The sequence below is a fragment of the Artibeus jamaicensis genome, unplaced genomic scaffold (genome assembly GCF_021234435.1).
Source record: "Artibeus jamaicensis isolate MK-2021 breed Jamaican fruit bat unplaced genomic scaffold, CSHL_Jam_final contig_76, whole genome shotgun sequence".
Classification (NCBI taxonomy): Eukaryota; Metazoa; Chordata; class Mammalia; order Chiroptera; family Phyllostomidae; genus Artibeus; species Artibeus jamaicensis.
Window position 1 is genome coordinate 24,464,598 of NW_026521954.1, and position 21,904 is coordinate 24,486,501.

General features: G+C 58.7%; 1 protein-coding gene across 7 annotated transcripts in view; it reads left to right on the top strand.

Moving 5' to 3' along the window:
• STK32B (serine/threonine kinase 32B) overlaps positions 1–21,904 on the top strand; it is a 204,760-nt gene that overhangs the window by 151,247 nt on the left and 31,609 nt on the right. For all 7 annotated transcript variants that reach the window (XR_008392861.1, XM_053672497.1, XM_053672494.1 and 4 more), the window contains one exon: positions 20,794–20,831. Coding sequence is in view for 6 of the 7 variants with exons in the window: in XM_053672497.1 (XP_053528472.1) it covers positions 20,794–20,831 (38 nt within the window). In the remaining variant the exon portion in view is untranslated. The remainder of the gene's footprint in view (positions 1–20,793; positions 20,832–21,904) is intronic.

A 21,904-nucleotide genomic window follows, 5' to 3' on the forward strand; every position in this document is an offset into this window, starting at 1 on the left:
AGGACAGCAGCCACCCGCAGAGGCGATCTGAGGGACAGGGTGGGTCGGGGGAGCCAGTTAGGAGCGGCTGCAGCTGCAATGGCATGCAATGCTTTCGTAAAAGACAAAATTGAAATTGGTATTTCAGGTCGGGGATGTGACCCATTAGAACTGACCGCTAGGATCCACACTAATGCGTATTCTTCCTTTTCACCACTCGGGCGGTACTTGCAAATTCACAAGGTTTTGATGTGGGAACCAGATTTTCTCTGCAATAGTCACATGCTTTCTTTAATATGAGAGGTTTCGCTGCATCAAGACATATACGGCGCTGTTGTATTTCCCTGAAAAAACAGTGAAACGCACACATGGTGGAGGAGCTCTTGTCCGTGCTGAAAGTGGAGACTGCAGGTTGGACGTGCAGATGGGAAGGCACAGACGCCAGGCAGTCGACTGAGCAGCAGGGACCGGAACGCTGGCGTGGGAGCCTGACCCAGCGCGAACTGTTTGTGAACTGGCAGCTGCGGTCCTCTGGGAACCTGCCCACCGGGAACCCGCCCACCGTCCTCTCTCCTCTTCCTAAGTCCATGAAGTTCAAAGTCTCCCTCGTTCCCCTGGAGCCTTCACCCATCACCATCTCTCACAGGGACCAGCTCACTGGCCTGTGTTTGGACATGTAGGCGGAACGCAGGCAGGACAAAAACCGCCCTGAGTGTTTCCTCGTCCAGGGGGCCGGTGGCCTGGGGGCTCCTGCTCTGCACTGAGGAGCCAGTGGCCATCAGCTGAGGGTGAGGCAACGGCTTCATCCTGCTGCTCTGCTCCTGGCCCTAGAGGGATGCGGAGCTGGGGGTGGTGAGTGTGTCGTCACCAAGCCCTGGAGCAGGTCCCGCAGGGGAGTGGGACCCTCAGAGCACCCACTCAGGGAGACCTGAGATGGGGCAGTGCCACCGAGGCAGGACCGTGCGATACACACTGACCCACATGGCGGAGAGGCAGCTGTGCCTGGCCACCGCCCGAAGGAGCCCCAGTTCCCACTCTGCAGTTCTGCTCCGTGGGGCCAGCCCAGCTGGAGACCAGGAGATGAGGGTGCCGGGGAAATGCCATCCCGGGCACGCAGGAGAGAACAAGAGAAGGGTTTGACCACCCCCAGGCACACGGTCAGCACCACCTGCCGGACCTGTGGTACCTTGACCTTCAGTTAACCAAACTGCACCTGGCACGGACAGTTTGGCTAGAACGTTGTTGGTACAATGTCACTTCCAAGTCAAGCATTGCCCCCTCCGTGATGGCTACCACCACCGCAGAGGGAAGCACAGTGGACTCGGTACTTCGTTCTCTCTCGCCCAGACCTCCAATTCCACAGTGGGGTGTTTGGCTGCCGTGGTCGCCTGTGCCTTTTCCCCGCTCGGTTCTGTTGCTCGGAGCTCGGAGCCGCGTCCCCCACAGCAGCATCGCCCCAGCACCGCGGACGGCGCCTGACTCTCCGAAATGTGTGCTTGTATGAGCGTGGAATGCCTATAATGAGTGTATACAGCTTTCATGTAAATACGTCTTTTACCTAAACATTTTGGCAGTTTGAACTTCAACCTTAGAGGCTCCCAGTGTTAGTTCCTGGGATCCAGGCAGCAGTGACCGGGCTGGGGCCGCATGCTGTGGTTCCACCCATTTTACAGGTGGGGACATGGAGGTTCAGAGAGAGGCCGTGACTTGTCACAGCCACAAGCTCAGCCCAGGTTGGAAGCAGGCCCTGCCACCATTGTGCTGGCTCAGAGTTCAGGGTCACGGTGCTGTGTCTCCCGTGGGTCCTGGGCAGACTTCACCTGTTATTCACCTGTTAAAGAGGGACTCCAATCGCGGTGCCGGCCCTGAGCCTTGGCTCATTTACTAGGCCCAGCCTTAGTGCTTTGAGAAGGTAGGATGGTCAGAGGCTTTCGGGCAAGACAAGTTCAAGTTCAGGGCTGTGGAGAAGCACAGCTGCTCCTCCCAGACAGAGAAGTACACGTGGAAAAGTGCACCGGGCCAGGCTCCCGTGGTGCCCGGGCCTTTGTTTCCTTTATTAATTGATGGGCTCGCTGATTGTGGTGTGTGTCATGTTACCTGTGGGGGTTTTGCTGAATGAGAGATGTCCCTTCAAGGGTGGACTCCACTATTTAACGTAGAAAAATTCAATACTCGCTGCTAATTAAATAATCTTCATTACTAGAGAGGGCAGGGCCCCCGGCGCCGTCAGAGGGAAGGATCGGTGTCACGGTGTGCCCCCTTCTCTCTGCCCCACGCCCCCCACGCCGTAAGGGGAGGCCCTCTCCACATTTGCACAGACTGATGAATGACAGGTGCCCCGGCTCAGCCACCGACTGCAGGTGTCTTTGTAAAACAAAACTGAACCACGTCACTTGGCTTCTTCCAAAGCGTCCCGACTCCCCCGCTCCTTGCCCGTGGGATGACATCTGGAGGCCACAGCCCCGTCCTTCATGATGTGACCCTAATTCTCATTTTGCCCACTCGTCCTGTTAGGTTACTAGGGTACAGCAACTTGTCATAGTTGTTTCATGAGTTCAGAGTGACAGAAGCCCAGATTGAGCCATTTCTCGGAAAAAGGAAACTATTTTTTAAAATGTGGAAGTTCATCATATCTGAGGTCTCTGAGGCTCAACCTCAGAGAAACACAGAGGGGGAGATCTTGCTGCGTAGGTTCTGCGAATGCTGTTTGGCAAGCAGGCTCTCCCCGGCCCGGCGGCACGCCGGCCACCCACCAGCCCCACAGGGCCGTGGGCCCAGCTGGCCTGCAGCAGCTCGACTCCGCTTCCCTTCCACCGGGTTCTCCTATCAACCCCAGAAAAGCCTCTGATCGGCTCTGCTTCAATCACAGAACTATCCCTGAATGAACTCCTGTGGCCAGAGAGTGGAATGTTCTAATTCAGCCAGCTTGAACCATGTGCCCATCTATCTCTCCGAGCCCCATGGACAGCCCCTTTGGGACCAGGTGGAGGGGGAGGGGTTCCCCAAAAGCACCAGGAGAGAGGGCAGGAAGCCCTGCTAAGCAGGAAAATAGGCTTCTAGTCCACACCCACCCAGAGATGTGAGGCCCCCACGTGTGCACAGGGCTGGCTTAGCCTGCACTCGCCTGTTCTACCAGCTCTCCCAGGAAGAAAACACTGCCTCCTCCAGGAAGCCTGTCTGGATTCTTCTGAACAATGGAGGTATCCCCTCGTTTGTGTTTCCACTGGACTCATGCGTACTTCTGTGGCAGAAGGGACGTATTTCATATCTGTCCTCTTTACCAGATGGGGGCTCATTCATTTGAGCATGACAGGTGAGGTCATGACAGGTGAGGTCGTGCATCTGGTTGCCTCCAGGGTCTAACACAGTGACCAGCACACAGTAGGACTGCAGACATCTAGAAAGAGTGAAGGAGTCGAACAAGTGTCTCTAAGATCTCTCTAAACTGAACCCAGACGGAATCTATCTCCACCCCGATTTTAAACCCCTAGCACATTTTCACCGCCCGTCTGTTCATCCACATTTGGAAGAGGCGCGTGTCCAGGAGCTTCCTGTTCACAGCAGAGACTGGACGCTGGGCTGCAGAGGACACGTCGTGTTGGACAACCATCAGCCCGGCAAGTGTGTGAGAACGCAGAGAATTTCCATTCAGGTGGCAGCGGGGGGCGTTCTTAACGTGTCCACACACATTTTCCCTGTGGCATGTGGAAAAGTTGACCCAGGAGCTGGTCTTTGGTGTTGACAATACCTGTTTTGCAAAAGAGACGGATCAGGGAGTCCCTGGGGAGAGGAGCTCACAGAGAGCGTGTCCCGCACGTGAGCCCCACAGAGGTGCGCTGCTGGGGGCTGGGGTGCCGAGGCTGCGGTTGGTTTCAAGGGCAGCGTTACAGGGCCTCGGGACCCACGCTGTCACGCTCCCCGATGCTTACAGATGTGCTGGAGGGTTTATTGGCCACGTGGTTGTGCCGATGTGCACATCACTCCCTGCCGTGCGTTTATTTCTGTGAGATACATGCACCCTCGGACCTGCTTCTAAAGAAACTGGGGGGACTTCTAAGAGGAAAGAGCACATGCAAGGCAGTGAGCAAGGAGCCCAGGTCCCGAGATCGAATCCCTGCCTGTGCTGTCCCTGCCCTGAGCCTTGACCTCGTTTTCTTCCTCCCTGTGGGGGTGGAGATGATGCCCTCAGTTCACTGTGACGATGGAAGAGATACGGCCGCCAGCGCCAAGCCTTGGGGTCCTGTCACCGTCACGTGGTCCCTTTGCTGCATTTCCCCACCCCTTACCTTCTCAGAGGGCCTGAGCAGGCAGACACAACAGACTGAAATGGCCAGGAAACGCAGCTGAGTCTGGAGGCTGGCTGTCCCGCTTGCCGTCTGAGTCACAGGAACAAGCCGCGGAGCCCTTCGGCCCTCATTTCCTGATCTTTGAAATGAGGCGAGTGTGCGCCTCTCCCCGGCTGATGGTGGAGATGATATGGGGGCGTGCGACCTTCAGATGTCTCCAGGACACACTGGAAGATTTGTCTTGGGCCACACGTTAGATACACCGTGACGTGTAATCACAAAAAGAATCTCATCATGTTTGAAGTCAATTCAGTTTTGTGTTGGGCCGCATTCACAGCCGTCCTGGGCTGCATGGGGCCCACAGGCCGTGGGTTGAACGCCCCTGGTGCCTGGGAGGTGCCAAAGTGACGTGCAAGGAAAGGACACCAACCCCGCCATGGGGCAGGGGCGGGGATGGCCTGGTCACCTGGCCCAGGTGGCAGCTCACGCGGCGTCTGATGCACCTGATTCTTTGGTGGCCTCTTTGGAGGCTGTGCACTGGGTGGAAGGGCCCGGCATTTCACATGGCTGGACTCGGGTCCAGATCCTGACCTTGTCTTTGTTGACGTCGGTGTCGAGTCCCCGGACTACTAGGTTCAGCAAATTCCAAGTCCCTGGTGGCAGCGGCCGTGGCACGCTGTGCAAAGGACAGGGTCCCACGGGGTGCACTGCGTGCACCGTGCCCTCCAGTCCTCACACCCACCGGGCTGCTCGGCCTCACTAGCCACTGCCTCCCATTTCCCAGCCGTGAGCCCAGGCACCCATGGGGGTGAGGTAGCCTGTGGGGGACTGCGGGGCTCTGAAGGGAGGGGTGCGATGAGCTGCCACCCACACCTGCCGGGCTCAGTGTAGAGGCCGCGCTTCCCTGTCACTCTGTGTTTAGACTGTGATTTTGGAGACAGAGAGAGAAGTGGTTTAATCCCTTGCAAAGAACTCACATTTCTCCCTGGAGCTTAGCTCAATGAGAACTGGAGCACCGAGGATTTCTTTAAGACCCTGAAGAGGCCTTTGTCAACAGCCAGGGAGAGATTGTTCACCCCTGTGACTCAGAGCTGCTCTGGGGGCACTGGCCGCATCTCTCCATCTCTGACAACAGGCCAGGGTGGGGCGTGTGGACCCCCTCGCCCCACAGACGGTCCCACAGGCTCCGCAGATGGTCCAGCCTGAGAGCACGAGGAAAGGAGCCGGCCCGCGGGAAGGGAGATGAACTCCAGTAGTCGGTCTAAAGGGCTTACGGAGGAGGAAGGGGGACAAAGGCCTGGGGACCAGGGCAGGAGAACTGTGTGTGGCAGCGCAGGGTGGGTGTGGGTCCTGGTGAACCAGGTGAACGAGCGAGGCAGGCGCTGCGGGTGTCTGAAGCTGCTGCAGCCCTGGACCCCCAGGGTCTTGCCATGCCCGTCCAGCCAGGCTGTGTTCGGACTTGGTTACTTCACTGAAAACACTGCGGTGCCCTGCGTTCTATTTGCAGGAGGCTTGACTTCCAGCCAGCCGGACTCAGGACCTCGCTCCCTGCGCCGCAGTTCTGCCTGTGAGACATTGTCATTACGAGTCTGGGTTGGCGTCCTCCCGAGGAAATGGCCATGAATCTAGTGCTTCCTCCCCTGCTAGACTGAAAAACCCAGAACGTTTAAAAGGGGGAAGATGACAGGTCTGCTCTCATTTTTGGGGGGTGAAGAGACTACTTACGAGGTTCAGTTTCACCCCCCTCATCACATCAGTAACTCTGTCCCCACCGTCTGGGCCCAGGCCCTCGGCAGGAGAAGCGGGGTGGCGACTCTCCTTCCTGCTCTTCCTGAGTTCAGATGGGTCTCCGCTGGCATTTCGTGCTGCAGGGCATGAGAGCCGAGCTTCCGCCAGGAGGCCAGTTGCGTCGAAGGCCGGGTCTAGCACGGCCAGGCCCTTCCACGTGAGACCGGCACTCTGAGCAGCGAGTCTCCGTTTCACTCCTCCGAGGGCTGCCACACCGCACTGGGTGCCGACTGGCATCTAGCAGTCCATTTACCCCAGTGGGAAGCTGGGGTCAGCCCGTGGGGCCAGGCAGAGCTTCCGGAGGGCACAGGTTTGGAGCGTGACATAATGCATGAGTGGGGGTCACCCAGGAATCAGAAACGAGATGACACCCAAGTTTCAGCATATGCACGGCTATGGCTAGCCCACCCGTGGGAGTGGGGGTTCTCCAGAACCAGAACGGATGAGATGGGCACACGCATGCCAGTGACATGCGTGCACTGGGCTCCCAGGACTCCAGAGGTGCGCAGGCCCCGAGGCCTGCGGGCTGAGTCCTAGAGCAGGACCCAGGGAGGGCAGATATTTCCATTCAAGTTCAAAGGCAATCAGCTTGGAAACGATTCTCTCTTACAAGGGGGAGGGTCAGCCCGTCTGTTCACTTCCGACCTTGACAGGTAGGTGAGACCCACCCACATCATGGTGGGCCGCCTGCTTTACTCAGTCTGCTGATTCACATGTTAATGCCACCCGTAAACACGCCCCAAGACATACCTGGAATACCATGGGACCCAATATCTGGGCGCCCTGTGGCCCGGTCCAGTTGCTGCATTAAAATTACCCATCACACCATCCATTCACAGTGCCCACGGGGTGGCTGGTCTGTGAGCTGACCTGGAATTTTGGCCAGTGACAGCCAGCTCTGTGGGACAGCAGGTGCACAAGAAGGGGACAGCCACATCAGTCCTTCCCACTCCTGATGCCTCACCTCTGGAGGGGCCTCTCTGGGCCCCCACCCTCACATGGAGTGACTGCTGATCCGTCACTGGAGAGGCCGCGCCCTGCTCAGCCCTGCCTGCGGAGCACGTGTCCCGCTCCACGCTCTGTGCTAGACGTTAACTGGGCTTATCCTCCCTTCTGTGTGACGGGCCTTCCTTGGTCCAGAGTCAGCCCGGGCTGGTGGCTGTCTCCTGATGCCACAGACCCTCCAGTCTCTCCTAAGAAACCTCACTGTCCAGCTTAACCCCTACCAGCAACAAAGCCGAGATGCTGACCTCTAGCTTGACCTTTGTCTCATTCCTCAGAGTTCTCACCTCCAGGTACGAGAGGCGGGCTGTTGCCAGAGGCTCACTCAGAGATCCTGAGTCACACTGCAGGGTTGAACTGTGAGGTCAGTGTTCAAGACAGTCAGGGGAGAGAAGACTCACAGGGGAGTGGAGACCGGGTCCAAGGAGAACACTGGACAGCCCGGGCCGAGCCTGGACCCGAGTCCCCGCACTCGGAGAGCGGCAGACAGAGGGGCAGCACCAGAGCACACAGGTGAGGGGACCTGGCCAGGACACCCCAACACTCAGGGTAAGGGGCTTCCCAAAAACGGCGGAGGGGCCTGTGCCCACGACAGACACATCTGAGAGTTTCCCACGCAGCAGCCTCCCGAAGGAGGCACACGCAGAGCTCTCCGTCTCCCCGGTGGGTGCTGGGCTCATCCGAGGGACGACATCAGCTTCATGTGTCTGGGCCTCCAATGGCCTAGTCCAGCTGGCACGGAAGATGAACCATCACAAGCCCTACATTCATGACTGGTGTCCTTAGACACAAAGGACACTCAGAGACACAAAGGAGACAAGGCCACGAAGACAGAGGCTGGCACTGGAGGAGGTGGCCACAAGCCAGGGGACACTGGCGCCACCAGGAGCTGGAAGAGGCAGGAAGGGCCGTGGCCCTGCTCACACCTTGATTCTGGCTTCTGGCCCCCGGGACTGGGGAGAATGTATTTCTCCTGTTCAAAACCACGCAGTTCGTTACAGAGCGGCATGGCCACCCTAGGAAGTGCACCTTTATGATTGCGGCCACAGCTGCACACCACCGCTGTTGTTCCTTAAACATTTCACAGCAGACCCGGTGCATTTCGGTAGGATAACTTGGTTTCAAGAAGACACTTCACGTTAGTCCTTTAAAGAGGAAACAGTTTGTCATAAATGTAGGTGAAAATAAACAGAGTGAAATCAAAATCACATTCTCCCTTCTGCTGTCCCCTCTGTCCTTGTTAAGAGGGAGGTCAGCAAGTGTCCACGTTCAAGAGACACTGGAGTCCAACTGCGACACCCCTTTGACCCACTAGGAGGGACTGAAGGGGAGTTTCTAGAGAATAGCTTTCTTGTCCTGCGATCCAGCACGATGGAATGAGACCTCCTGTGTGTTCCCTGAGGTCCGACCTGCCGTGCCGGCTCTCTGGCCCCTCTTCCCTTCTGCTGCCTGCGTGTGCGGCCAGCCTCCTGGTCCCCTCTGTTTCTCTGCTGATGGACCTCTCTGTCCTCCTGAATTATTTGCAACTTCTCAGGGACACCACTGTCTGGACACCACCGAGCCCTCTGTACCACCAGGTTCACGGCCAGGTACCTCTGTGCCACGTAAACACACCCCTCCTGCCTTCTCGTTCCTCTTTCCAGAACTCCTACAGTTTGCACGTCAGGCTTTCCGGGAATGATCTCCAGTGCATCTTAGGTTTTTCTTATTTCTCACCTCTGGGGCTTTTCCTTCTACTTCCTGGGAAGTGCCCTTGACCTCGTCTTTCAAACCCGCCCACTGACTGCTTTCCCAGGTCTCAGACATTCATTGCTGAGAGCTCTGTCTCTCCCGAGGTTCCTCTTTCTCGTGTCCTGTGTTTTATGGGCACATTGTGTTCTCCCTACACTCTGACGGTGTTAGTTATCGTTCTTCTAAAGCTTCCTCTTCCCTGCGTTCTTTTATGTCCTCTGAGGTCCTTTCATCTGTTTATTTCATCTCATTTTGAAGGTTTTTTTCCAATGATTACTGGTCACAGATAAGTATCCACTGTTATAGAAGGAGACAGTGAAACGCTGATTGATTGGTTTGCGGGTGGAGGAGGGAGCGCACCATGGTGGAGCGTCAAACAGCAAGAGCTGGAAGGTTGATGCCCCGTGGGATGGTCAGACAGCGGCTGGCCACGTCAGTGTCTGCAGGTCTGCCCTCTGGGGCTTTCACAGTCTCGTGCATGGCATTGACCTTGGCTGTGGAAGGTGGGGCTGCATGGCCGGAGAAGGGAGTAGGGACCAGGGACCACATCTGTGAATCAGACCTTTGCTTATTCACCTCCCCTTTTAGCCCCGTGCCCACCTCCACCCTTTTCTGTGCTGATTCCGTCTGCAGCCCGGGGCTGGGAGTGGCTCCGCGGGCGGCGTGTCCACTGTCCAGCCCCGGCAGTGGTCCCCGCTCCTTCTGCAGCTGAAGATGCTGGGGGCCCCGTGGGCAGACTGGGCCTCCTGCGTCCGGTCTGCTCTGTTCCTTGTGATGGCAGCGTTCCTCCTTTGGTCTAAACTGGCTGATCTGTTTGTCCCAGGGGCTTTACACTGTTTCGATCCCTTGTCTCGCTAGGGGACTCATTCAATCACCTAGTAAGTGCTTGTCGGCCACTTAACTCTCTACCAGATGCCTTCTGCAGCACCGAGCTACATCCGAGAAGCCCAAACATCCTGTCCACCTGGGTCTTGTGTTCTAGTGTGTTCTAGTGCAGGGGCGTCCAACCTTTGGGCGTCTCTGGGCCACACGGAAGAAGAGCTGTCTCGGGCCACACGTTCAATACACTGTGACACATGATCACAAAATAACTCATAATGCTTTAAGTAAACTTACTGTTTTGTGTTTGGGCCGCAGGTCGGGCACCCCTGTTCTAGTGCGTACTAGTTTTCCAAATGTGTCTTGTCAGTCTCCAGGGTTCACTGGGAGCTTTCAAACCATCTTCCACCGCCCCCAGTGGGGACCCCCCCCGCAACCAGGATCCCAACGCTGCTGTCAGACCAGCCCCATCCTCCTTCACGGGTCCCAGGCTGTCCCCAGGCCCCTCCCTCTGACCTCCAGCGCAAGGCTTTGCCAGCTCTCACAGTGCTCCCGGGCCAGGAAAGCAAGGCTCGGGTCACTAAGCCAGGTCAGATCACCAAGTGGGCAGGTGATGGCCGTTGGGTGCCAGTGAGGGTGCTGACCTCACCACTGCCCTGGCCCCCAACCCCCATACTCCCCTCACCAAAGTATGCCCGTGTTGCTAGGGGCGGGGGAGACCAGGCCAGCCTCTCTCCCTCTCCTCTCCCTCCCTGCCTCCATCCCTCCATCCCTCCATCTCTCCATCTCACTCCTTGCTCTCCGTCAGCCATCTGCCAGACCCCAGCCACGAGGGAGTCACTCAGGGCACTGGCCAGGCCAGGGGACTGTCACCAATGGGGCCATCAGTCAGCTCCAGGGTGATGGAAGGTGGCTGCAGGACGCGGGGCCCGCAGGAGAGTCAGCCCCTTTCCTAGTCGTTGGTCAGAGTCTGCAGCCACCCCTCCCTTGGCCTCCACCCCCTACCCCTCCACCCCCTACCCCTCCACCCCCTCTCCAGCTCCTGAGGGGGGCCGGGACCAGGCAGGGACATAGCCCCCAGTGCCATGCCCGCCCTTACAGATGAGGACATGGAGGCTCAGAGCGGGTATGAGAGCCAGGGCCTGTCCATTTCAGACACAGTCAAGGTCCCTTCCAGTTGACAGTCTGGGGTTCTTATACACTTCGGCAATGTGCCCCGTTAGGTGCAATACAGAGATTGGGCTCTAAAAATAGCAACCCTTAAAATATGAATTGTAACGTGCCAGGTAGGTTGTGCTCTCTAATCAGGACCCCGCATTCTCCAAGGAGTCAGGGTGGTACATCCCTCCAGTGCGTGCCCCCCGGGCCTTGCCGTCAGCCCTGGGTCGGGGAGGGTAGGTGTGCATTTGCTCATTTCCTTGGCCAGCTGATAGCGCCCTGGTGTCTGCTCGCATTAGAGTTGCACTGGGTTAGAGCCCCCGGTGTGCCTCCTGCACCTGTGCCCCCACTGTCCGTCAGGAGGTGACACTCCCTCCACCACGCCAGTCAGACCCAGCGGTGCCAGGGACTCGGCAGCTGTGACAAGATCTTGCTAAGTGCTCCCCAGAGGAGTCAGAGCCCGCTGGGAGACAGTGCAGGCAGACCTCCATCTCGCCCCACCAGCAGAGCAGGGCCCCAAAGGCCCAGGAGACATCAGCTTCCCACCACGGCCTGCTGAAAACGCTGGTTCCCAGACCTCAGTCAGTCTGAGGCTGGGACCAGCCCAGGATGGGGCCTGGGGTGCTGCGTGGGGCCAGCACTGAGAGACAGATGGGAGGAATCTGCAGAGGCAGGCCGTGCTGGGGGCGGGCCTCCCAGCCATCCTCCAGACGACTGTGGGCTGCCGGGCCAGTTGCTGCAGACCCTGTCCGGGGACCTGGGGATACAGCCCCTCTATCCTGGGCTTTGCATCCTAATTGGGAAGGACCAAGGACAAATCAGTGAGTAAATCATCAGGTGGGGAGAAGGTATGGAGAGAAATAAAGGAGGGTGGTCAGCAGCAGGGAGGGAGTCCCAGGGAGAGCGGATGGGCCTCGCCAGCCAGGGACAGCAAGGCAGAGGCCGTTTGGCATGTGGGACGGTGCTCGTCTTGGAGACCAGTGTGAGCACGTGGGGTGAGGAGAGGGCACAGGAGGGGGCAGCCTCGGTCAGCGGTCAGTGGTCAGTGTGCGGTCCTCCCACGAGGAGGAGTCTGCAGAGGGTTGTGAGCCCAGAGCACCCCCGACCCCAGCCGCTGTGGTGAGAAGGTGGCAGGAGGGGGTGGAGCAGTTGGGGGTGGGTCTGAGACAGAAGAGCCAGTGGTGGGACAGAGACTTTGGGGCCGAAGGTGTCCGGGTGTGAAGAGAGGAGAGTCATTGAAGGGTGAGTGCAAAGGGCCGCCCCGGCTCGGGGAAGCTCCCGGTCAGGTCGCCTGGGCGGGCACACCAGCGGAGTCATCAGAAAGGAGAATTTAACCAGCGCTGGGTTTTGCCCGGCAAACGTCAAGGGGGCTGAGGGGCAGGAGCAGAACGAGCTGGGTGAGAGGCCACGGAGCTTGGGCTTGGAAGAGCTGGGGACACAGCCTGAGGGACAGCAGAGGTGGCAGCATCCCTCCCAAATCCTCTCTCTCCGACGCAGCACCCCTGTGTTTTCCCAGACACCACAGCGGGCCTTTTTATCCTTGCCCAGTGCCCCCGAGGCATGCCGGGTGGTGACCAGTGGTCCGAGGGGCCGATGGTGGGCAGGCAGCAAGTTCATGGAGGTAGAAAGGGCACCGGCCATGGAGCTGACTCACCCCAGGCCCAGCTGAAAACAGACTGAGCTGCAATTTAGGACAAGTACTTGAACCTCTCGGAGCCCCACCCTCCTCACTGTGAACAGAGAGGGAGGAACACAATTGCTTCTTGGGTCCACAAGCACCTTTCCAGGTGACTCAGGCGCCATCCACGCTGGTAAGGAGCTGACAGCTGCCTGGAAGGCAAAACTCAAGCCCCAGCACCAGTGCTAATTTCCCAAGGGGCTCGGGGACGTCACTCAGCTCTCCCGAGTGTGTCTCTTCATCTGGGAACGACCGCGTGTTCCTGGCGGTGGTCAGGCCTCCCTGGGCCTCTGGGCTCCCGGGCCCTTGGGCCTCCAGATTCCGGTGGGAGTCACAGGGACAGAATGAGATTGGGCCTGGTCGTGCACTGGAACTCTTTCCAGTGTGTTCCAGAAAGTGGGGGAAGAATGGAAGGCCCTCGTCTGAGCACGTGGACAGAAATGCATGCTCTTGGGGGCCGTGGGTCTACCCAGGAGCTGACTGTGACTCAGTCCTGGAGGAAAGTGTGAGACCAAATCTTCGGGGCAACTGCCAAGCTGCCCAAAGTGAGTGAACTAGACCGAGAGCTCGGCCTTGCTCTCCAGGGAGCGGGAAGTGTTGGGGACCCCCTGCCGGCCCTGGGAGCCTGAGCCCCAAGCCGGGACCTGACACCGACTGGCTGCATGCACCTGAGTCCGTCTCGGGGACTTTGGACTCAGTGTCAGCGTTCCGGCCAGCGTCCGCCCCGTGCCTGCTGACGACGGGCTGTAGATTGGGAAGTCATGGGCGGACACCTCACACGTGCCCGGCACCCCTCAGGGCTGCAAGTCTGGACGTGGCCCTGCTGGGAAGGAAAAGCCTCCATTCCACTGCCTCATCCCACGGACACACACACGGATCGTGGGCACTGCCGTGACATGCAGGGAGCAGGGAGGCCCAGGACAGTGACCTGGTCCATCCAGGGCTTCTCAGGGAGGGTGACGCCCAGTGAGAGTCAGCAGAGGCAGGGGGCCCCAGGCGGAGTCTGGAAAGAGGGCCAGGCCTGGGACGATGCACAGGGGTCTCTGGGCTAACCCCTACCACCTGCGCACCACCCAGCAGGTGAGAAAGAGACAAGCATCAGGAGAGCTGGTTCAAAGCCTTCTGCTGCCACTCTTCAACTGTGACCTTGGGAAATCACGTCACATCTCTCGGCTTCTGTTTCTCGTCCACAAAGAGAACTTAATGCTGCGGGCAGGTCGAATGACTTGCAGTTTGGGAGGGGGTGGTTTTGAACCATAAAACTGCACGGACCTGAGAGATGGCCATAGTCACTTTGGGGTCAGCCCTTCGCCTCTGCTACGCTGTGTTCCCTCTGGACTCCCTGCTCAGTCGGGGTGGGGGAAAGAGTCACCTGTGTTGAGCACCTACTGTGTGCTAGGAGCTGAGTTAGGTTCTTTGCATATCGTTTTATTTTTGCCCATTTTACAGATGTAAACTGAGACCGAGCGGTGGTTGAATAAGGATTTGAGCTGTTCCTGGGTGAAGGGCTCCTAGGGTTGTTCAGCTGCCGTGGGGCCATGGGCAGTGTCCTGCCCTTCCACAGATGCTTACTTTTCTCCACAGGCTGTGCATGGAGTGGCTGGGGCCGTGTGGAGGTTGTGGATGGCTCAGGACAGGCCGCTGCAATTCGGTACTCCAGGAGCGACTGGAGAGAAGCCACACTGAGCTGGGCGGGCCTGCGGGGTCTTTGTGACCCCCTCCCCGCATCCAGGGCAGTGGGCTGTTGGGCTCATCCATCCGTGAAGGAATCAGGGAACCCAGGGCATCCTTGAATGTGTCTGTTAATCCTAAAAGCTTCCAGACCTGCCTGAGATGGACTGAGGAGTAATTAGCTGAGTGCAGCTGCCGTAGAAACCAAGTTTCCATCCAGGCCCCACGGAGTGACACAGCTTTTGAACAAAATTAATCAATCCCAGCCCCGCTGCTGATGTTTGTTCTTTGTAAGATTAAAGACAGACCAGCAGCCCCCAAGCATGGCTCGACTGGCCCCACCTCCTGTCCCAAAGAAGAAAGCGAGGAAAAAAAAAGATCTGAGATGCAGTGTGGGGTTTCAGGCTGGATGCAGACAGGGCCCCCTCACTAGGCTGGGTGTCTGTTTAAAAGTTGCTTCCTCGCCATTCAGTCCCGTCATGGGTCTCTGGCCCGTGGCAGAGCCCGGCTCCCCCAGGACTGGCTCTGAGACCCCAGGAACGTCCCACTGAGCTCAGCCTCAGTCTCGCTGTCGGTAGAGCAGGAATAGTCGGGCCGCCTGTATGAGCCTGCTGGGGTCACCATAGCACAATACCACAGGCTGGGGGCCTCCAGGACAGACACTTGTTTCCTCACAGTCCTGGAGGCTGGAAGTCCAAGGTCAAGGTGCTGGCAGGGTTGCCTCCTTCAGAGGCCTCTGTCCTTGGCGTGTGGGCAGCTGCCTTCCCTCCATGTCCTCACGTGGTCGCCCTTCTGTGTGTGTCTGGGTCCTGGTGTCCTCTTCTTATACAGACACCAGGTTGGATTAGGACGCACGGCAATGACCTCATTTTACCTTAATCGTCTCTTTAAAGGTCCGATCTCCCAATACGGGCACATTCTGAGGTCCTGGGGGCTGGGAGTTCCACATATGGACTTGTGAGGGGTACAATGCAGACTGAATAATGTCCCCCCTGCAAAGATGCCACACTAATCCCCCAAACCTGTGACTGTGCTGCCTTGCTGTGCAATCCAGTTAGGGATGGTGACATGGGAAATGATTCTGGGTCCCGTGGGTGGTCCGGCCCAGCCACTCGTGTCCCTGTGAGACAGAAGCCTGAGACTCAGAGCCAGCGGTAGAAGGTGTGACAACAGAGGCAGGGGTTGGAGCGATGTAAGGACGGGGCCACAAGCCAAGGCGCACGGAGGTGGCCGGGCACCTCTAGAAGCCAAGAGGCCAGGGGACAGACTCCCCCCCTGGGGTCTCGGCTGGAGTTCAGCCTCGTGGGCTTGCTTCAGACGTCTGGCCTCCAGAACTGTAAGGGAGCAGATCTGTGCTGTGTCAGGTCGCTGGGTCTGTGGTCACATGTGGTGGTGACCACAGGAAGCTAGCTCAGGTCCCATGAGGATGAGTGAGGTGGCACCTGCTGAGCGCCAGGAGCAGCTGGTGAGCAAGTGAATGAGGCCGGGCCAAGCCATCCAGCCAGGGCACAGGGAAGCAGGGTGGGCCCTGGGGCCAGAGGAGACACTTCGGTGCCACACACTGGGTGGCCTGAAACAGCCCATTTATTCCCTTACAGTTTGGAAGTCAGAAATAAGGCATTGGCGTGTTCAGTTCCTCCTAGGGACTCTGAGCCAGAAGCCGTCCCCTGCCGCTCTCCAGTCTTTGGGTGGCTCCGCGGCTTTCCTGGGCTTGTAGATGCGTCACTCCGGTCTCTGCCCGTCTGCACACCGCCCTCTTCTCTGTGCGGGTCACAGTCTTTCCTGTCTTTGTATACCCTGGTCATGGCATTCAGGGCCCGCTCCAATCCAGCAGGACCTCGCCTTCACTGGGTTACCTCTGCAGCGATGCCGTTTGCAGACGCATCCCACACCTGGGCACCGGGCAGAAGCAACACGACCCAGTGTTGTGGCGGCAACCCGGTGTGAGGGGGTGGGAGCCAGGCGGACCGGCCAATCAGGAAAAGCCCTAGGAAGTCTGGATGCTGGCCTGTGGCCAACGCTTTCTAAAGGCTTGTCCAGGAGTGGGCCTGGGGCCTGCGGCGGGGCAGCGGTGCCTCCTCCCGAATTTGTACCCCACTGGCTCTCTCCCCCTCTTGTTGGGCACGTTCGATGCTAGCGCTTTGGAGTCTTACCGTCCACGTCCTCCGTGGCCAGGTTGACAGGTTGGCAGCCACATATCAGCAACTCCCTTTTCACAGCTGAGGTTCTGCGGGCACTCAGAAGCCCAGAGTCCGGACGCCAGCGCCACCGGTCCCAGACGGCCACTAACGGGGTTTGTGTAGGAAGAGACGAGGCCAAGTTCAGGCTTTGCGGGGCCAAGTTCGGGCTTTGCAGAGCCAGATGGGTCCCGTTAATAAGCAAATGCGCCCTTGTATGAGGGCGCTGTCGTAAACGTGTTCTGAAACACAGATGACGTAATTTTGCTTATCATATCGGATGCTCATTACGAGCATGCTCCTCGAATTGCTGCTGTCTGATTTAGATTCAAGGACGTCTGATTCATTGCTTTTCTTCGGTTTTCTCCCCAGGAGAAAACACCAGCTTAGAGACCAGGCTCCGAGAGCATGGGCCTTGTCTGCTGATGCGTAACCTCTGACCCTCTCTGAATAGTTCCTTCTTCATCAATAAAATGGGAGTAGTGATACCTGCTTCTAAGAGTCGCGCCAGAATTAGGTACGGTGACAAAGTACTGCCCCAGTACCTGACACAGAGCCACCACACGACAGGTTAAAGTCATGTGACTGGCTCAGACTTGAGCCTGGCACATACTAAGCGCTCAGTAAAGGTTAGCTGCTCACTCTCAGGCATGGCACTGGGGGCTATGTCCCTGCCTGGTCCCTGCCCCCCTCAGGAAGCTGGAGAAGGGGACAGAAGCCACACTGAATGAGTAGCAGTGAGGTGGAGTTCCTAACTGTGACCCAGTTTCTAGAACAGTCCATGTCAATATGTTCAGAGATCCCCAAACGTGAGAACCAAGTTCACCTGCTTTCTGTCCCACGTCAGCTTACTGACAGATGTGGGCAAGGCCCCGCCCACACTGCCTCAGACAGAGGTCAGGGACCAAGGTCAGTCCCACCCGTTCACCCCAGCAAACGCCTCCCCCACTGCCAGGCCCCAGCCTCCCTCTGTCGTTGACGACAAGCCTGCCTCCGGCAGGCCCGGCCCCATGCTGCTGCTTCTCATAAATGCTCACCGATTTCAAACGGAGTCACTAGACTTCAGCGGAGCAGAGGACAGCCCCCAGAATCCCTCCCCACAGCCGGCAGCCTGCAGCGGGCTTCGGAATCAAAGAAGACCCCCCCTCCAAACGAGGGTCCCTTCAGCCTCCAGGCTGCAGCCGCCACCCCAGCCAGGCCTCCTCCGCCCCAGAGCCGTTCCCAACCCCGGCCCCAGTCCCGCCCCGCTGGCCCCAGCCACCGTTCTTTGGGGGGCGATAGGAGCTACAGAAGCTTCTGGATCAGAGGGCTGGCCTGATTGACTTTGTGTTAGAACATGATAAAGCTAAGTTCCTGTAAGGGTTAGGATGAGGGTTTAGGTGCTTTAACAATGGGCAGAATAAAAATGACGGAGACAAACAAACAAACCCTCACCCTGACAAGCAGCGTACGTAATATTATCCAACTCACAGCTGAGGAAGCCGAGGCTGCGGTCAGCCGGCCGGAGGCAGACCCAGGACCCGGCCCCGGCCACACCCTGCCTGCCCTCCTGGTCTTCCTGCCGCCTTCACACACATCACAGCAGGATTCTTTCTCTGGTGGTGAAACATGCACAGATCTCATCTCACAGACGTGCCTCTCTGTCCACCCAGTCACTTGTCCTCATTGCCACACGGGACTGCCCGCACGGATCACTCAGAAACCCCTGTGAAGGGGCGCGCACACAGTGTCCCCACAGACTTCCTTGGCCTCTGGACCAGGGCCATCTCTGTGGCGGTTTTTAAAAGTAGCTGAGCTGACATGTCGTGCTTTGTTTTATTTGGGGGCTGGGGACTCATTTAAGAGCAAGAACTGGGTTTTACAGCAGCCTCGGATGTGTCCTTTCCATCAAAGTGTCATCGCGCCCAGCTCAGCAGTGATGGCCCTGTCCTCAGAGAACACTGTGGCAGCCTCTCCCTCCCACACCAGCGCCGTTTCTGAACACGCGAGCCCACGTGGGGCGGGGCGGCGCACCGGAGCTGAGCTACGATCCAATCCGAGTGGAAAACAAGACTGGAGGAAAAGGTCCTGGACCCAGCCAGCCCGCCGGCTCCGATGACGCACCTCTCCGTGACGTGCGGTTCTCATTAAATCCCGGGGCGGGGCTGTGCCTCCTCCCACAGCTTTGCGGGAGTCAGCTGGCACGTCTCCCGAGAGAGATCTACCTCATTCTGCCGGAAGCTGGAGAATCCCCCCCTGAGCCCCACCCCATCCCCAGCTCCTTGTAACCCCCATCATTTGTCGTTTATTCCGGCACTTCTCACGCCCTGGGAGCTGTCCCGAGCCTTGCTTGCATGAGTAGCATCTCGAGCATCCTTGCGTGCACCCAGCAGCAGTCAGATGGGGCTACTGTGTCCATCCGCCCAGATCAGGTAGTGTCTCAGTTTTCTGTGGCTGCAAAACAAATAACCACTAGCTTAGCAGCTTAAAATAACTCACATGTGTTTTCTCATAGTTTTCCTGGGTCAGGAGTTCAGATGCAGCTTAGCTGGCCCCTCGGCCCAGGGTGTCAAAGACCTGCAACCCCCTGGGCCGCATTTCTGTCTGGGCCTGTCTGGACTGCCCCTGAGCTCTCATGGTTGGTGGCAGGATTCAGTCCTGGTGCCACAGGACCCGGGGCCTGGAGGCACCTGCGGTTCTGCCGTGTGGCCCGCTCACGTGAGACTGCTGACCTCTTCAAAGCCAGCACGGGGGGGCTGCCTCGCTCCCATCTGCTGAAACTGAGCCTTCGAAAGAGTCGCTGTGGGTTGGGGATGACACTCGTCCCCTTTGTCGTTTCTTGGGAACCTCCCTGGGGGGCACCTGGCAGGAACCAGTGTTCGCTGCTTTGATCCACAGTCACTTGACCCTGCAGCTTCTGCCCCCGTTTTCATTTTGTGAGCTCCTGAGGTCACCCTCCCCGGGGGGACTCCGAGAATAATCAGTCTTGAGATCCACTGTTTTGTGACCTCAGCCATGGGGTCCATGTACTTAATGCCCGTCAACGTTCTCCGACTCCCAGAGTCACACTGACAACGACGGTGTAAACAGGTTGAGTGTTTCTGTCACCCTGGAGCCGTGACAACCTCGTGTTGTCACTGAGAGCCGAGTGTGTTTCCGGGTGGAATTACCATGTGATAAACCAGGAATGAGTGCTTTTGACCTGGGAAGAAGCTGCCGTCCACCTCAGAGCAGCTGACATTCACGGTCAGTGAGCATGGCGCTCGCCGTCTGAAATCGGTGGTGTAGATCGAGCCTCGGAAGCGCATGCTCGTCGGCGATAAGGAGCTGGTGTCGGCGGAGGCCTCGGGGGCTTTTACGTGGTCCCCGGTCCTCTCTCACTGCGTGCCCAGTCCCGGCCAGAGCCCGTTAGACGGCAGCCTCCCCGTACACACCCGACCAGGCCCTCAGCCCGGGTGCGGTCTGACACCTGGCACCCCGGCCGCCCTCCGCAGGACCCCCGAGGTCAGCTGAGCCAGCATCCCCTCACCCGCAGGTTTCCTGTCGGTCACTGTCCACCCCCCAGCCCCCACCTGCTCCGTGGCTGTGAACCCCGCTTGTGGGTGTCGTACGTGGGATTGAGACTGTTCTACGAGGGCATCTTGTTCCCCTACTTTGACGGCCCAAGTCCCGTCCGTTTTTCTGTGTGAACTGCTGCCCAGCTTGGTTTCCCTTTGCCTGCGTCTGCTCCCGCCGGGCACCACGGGTGCAGCAGTGAAGAGGCGGAGCCCCTCCCTCAACAGCGCAACTCGGAGAGGCGGGGGCCCTGCTACTGTGGCAAGGAGCGGACCCCGAAACTCCCTGACCCAGCTTTCCTGCCTGTGGCTGGCTGTGCGCCCCTAAAAAGGCTCTGTCTCCCTGAAGGGCAGACATTAAATGCTCTAGGGCCACAATGGTCTCTGTGGTACATTCCCTTTCGTTGCTGCTGGTGGTGTGGTTTGGTTTGGTTTTTACCACCCTTTAGAGAGGCCAGGCCCTCCTCACTCACAGACCACGGCGACGCTGGCGGAGGGCTGGGTGTGGCAGCCCCGCCTGGGCGCGTCAGAACTCGCACACGTCACCGACCCTCCCAGAGCCTCAGCTCCCGTGTCCACAGACAGGAGACAGTGGTGCGGGAGGCGTGTCCCAGCGAGGTGGGGGGTTCATGACATCCACGAGGGAAAGCGCCTACACCTGCTGGCAGAGACCACGTGCTCAGGGAGGTGCTCGCTATGGGGACACGAGAGGCCAGAAATCGTTACAAATGTTCTCGGGAGAACCGCTCACACAGAGCCCGCTCGCAGTCCCAGGAAACAGGAGGAAGAAGACTGCGGGTGCTCCGCGGGACTACAGCCATCACTGACTGCTCCGTCCGAGGCCTCGCACCCGGTTGGGGCGGCCGGCTGGCGGGGTGCTGCGGGGCCTGTGTCCCCGAGTGCCGCGTTTGCCGCGTGCTTGTCTGTGGCGCCAGGCACCGTGTTTTCAGCTTCTCTCTTTTCTGTTGCAGAGACATCAAGCCAGACAACATCCTCCTGGACGAGCACGGTAGGCCTTCGGGGGGTGCTCTGCAGGTGAGGGGGAAGAGGGAGGCCCGGGGAAGTTGGGGGTCCCGGTGAGGGGATTTCAGGATGGAGTGGAAAGCCTCCCTGGGGTTTTAGTGCTGGCGGGTGAGCATCTGTGTGAAGTGCTGGTCCGTGTCCCGCCAAGGTGAGTGTGTTTCAGGATTCATGTCTGAAGACATGGGTATTGGCGACCTGGCAAGGACAGCCAGGCAGACATTGGGCTGACAGAGGGTGGGAGAGTCCCAGGGTTTCTCCCCCAGTCCCCCACCTGTGGGTCGGTGGCTCCGGAAAACGGCTCAGTGCCACCTTCCAGGCCATCTGGAGGTCAGGTAGGACAGTGTGTGGCCAGTGAGCCAGAAGTCAGGAATCAGCCCTCCACAGAGCCTGCGTCACCTGGTCCCTCAAGCTTTCGTGGGCGAAAGGAGCCTGGCCACCGGGTTAAACTGGTCCCGTCGGTCAGAAGTGGGGCTGAGACTCTGCATCTCTGCGGCTCCCGGGTGAGCCGGCTCCGCTGGTCCACGGGCCACCTGTGGAGAGGCCGGCTCCGTGGCAGCCGGTTCCCACCTTCAGTCTGGTGGGAGTCTCCAGGGGGACTTTGTACCTGCTTTGGTGAGCCGGGCCCCGTGCTCTGGGTCAGCCCCGGGGAGGTGGCCCCCAGGCACGGCAGGACCACGGGTCTGGGGCACGGCCCGACAGTGCACAGCCAGCTGACCTGACAGTCCCCTGCGGTCAAGGCCAGTGGCAGCTCTGCAGCCAGGAGACTGCATTCGCTGACTGTCCCCCACGGGCTTTAGGGACAGGGGAGGGGCGGCTAGAGAAAGCGCTGGGGATTTTTCTGAGGTGCTGCCTCTTCTGCTTGGCTCCTCCGGACCCCTTCCCCCGCCCCCACAGGCTGAGGCCGTGGCTCCTTCTTGAAGCCCCTGTAGAAGCCCCACATGCTGCCAGAGTGTCCCAGAGGCCTGTCACATTGGGTGGGCCACCGGGGCTCGAGTCTCCCAGTGGCCACTGAGACCTGACTGAACACTTCAGGGCAGTGGGCTGAAATCCCCGTGCCCC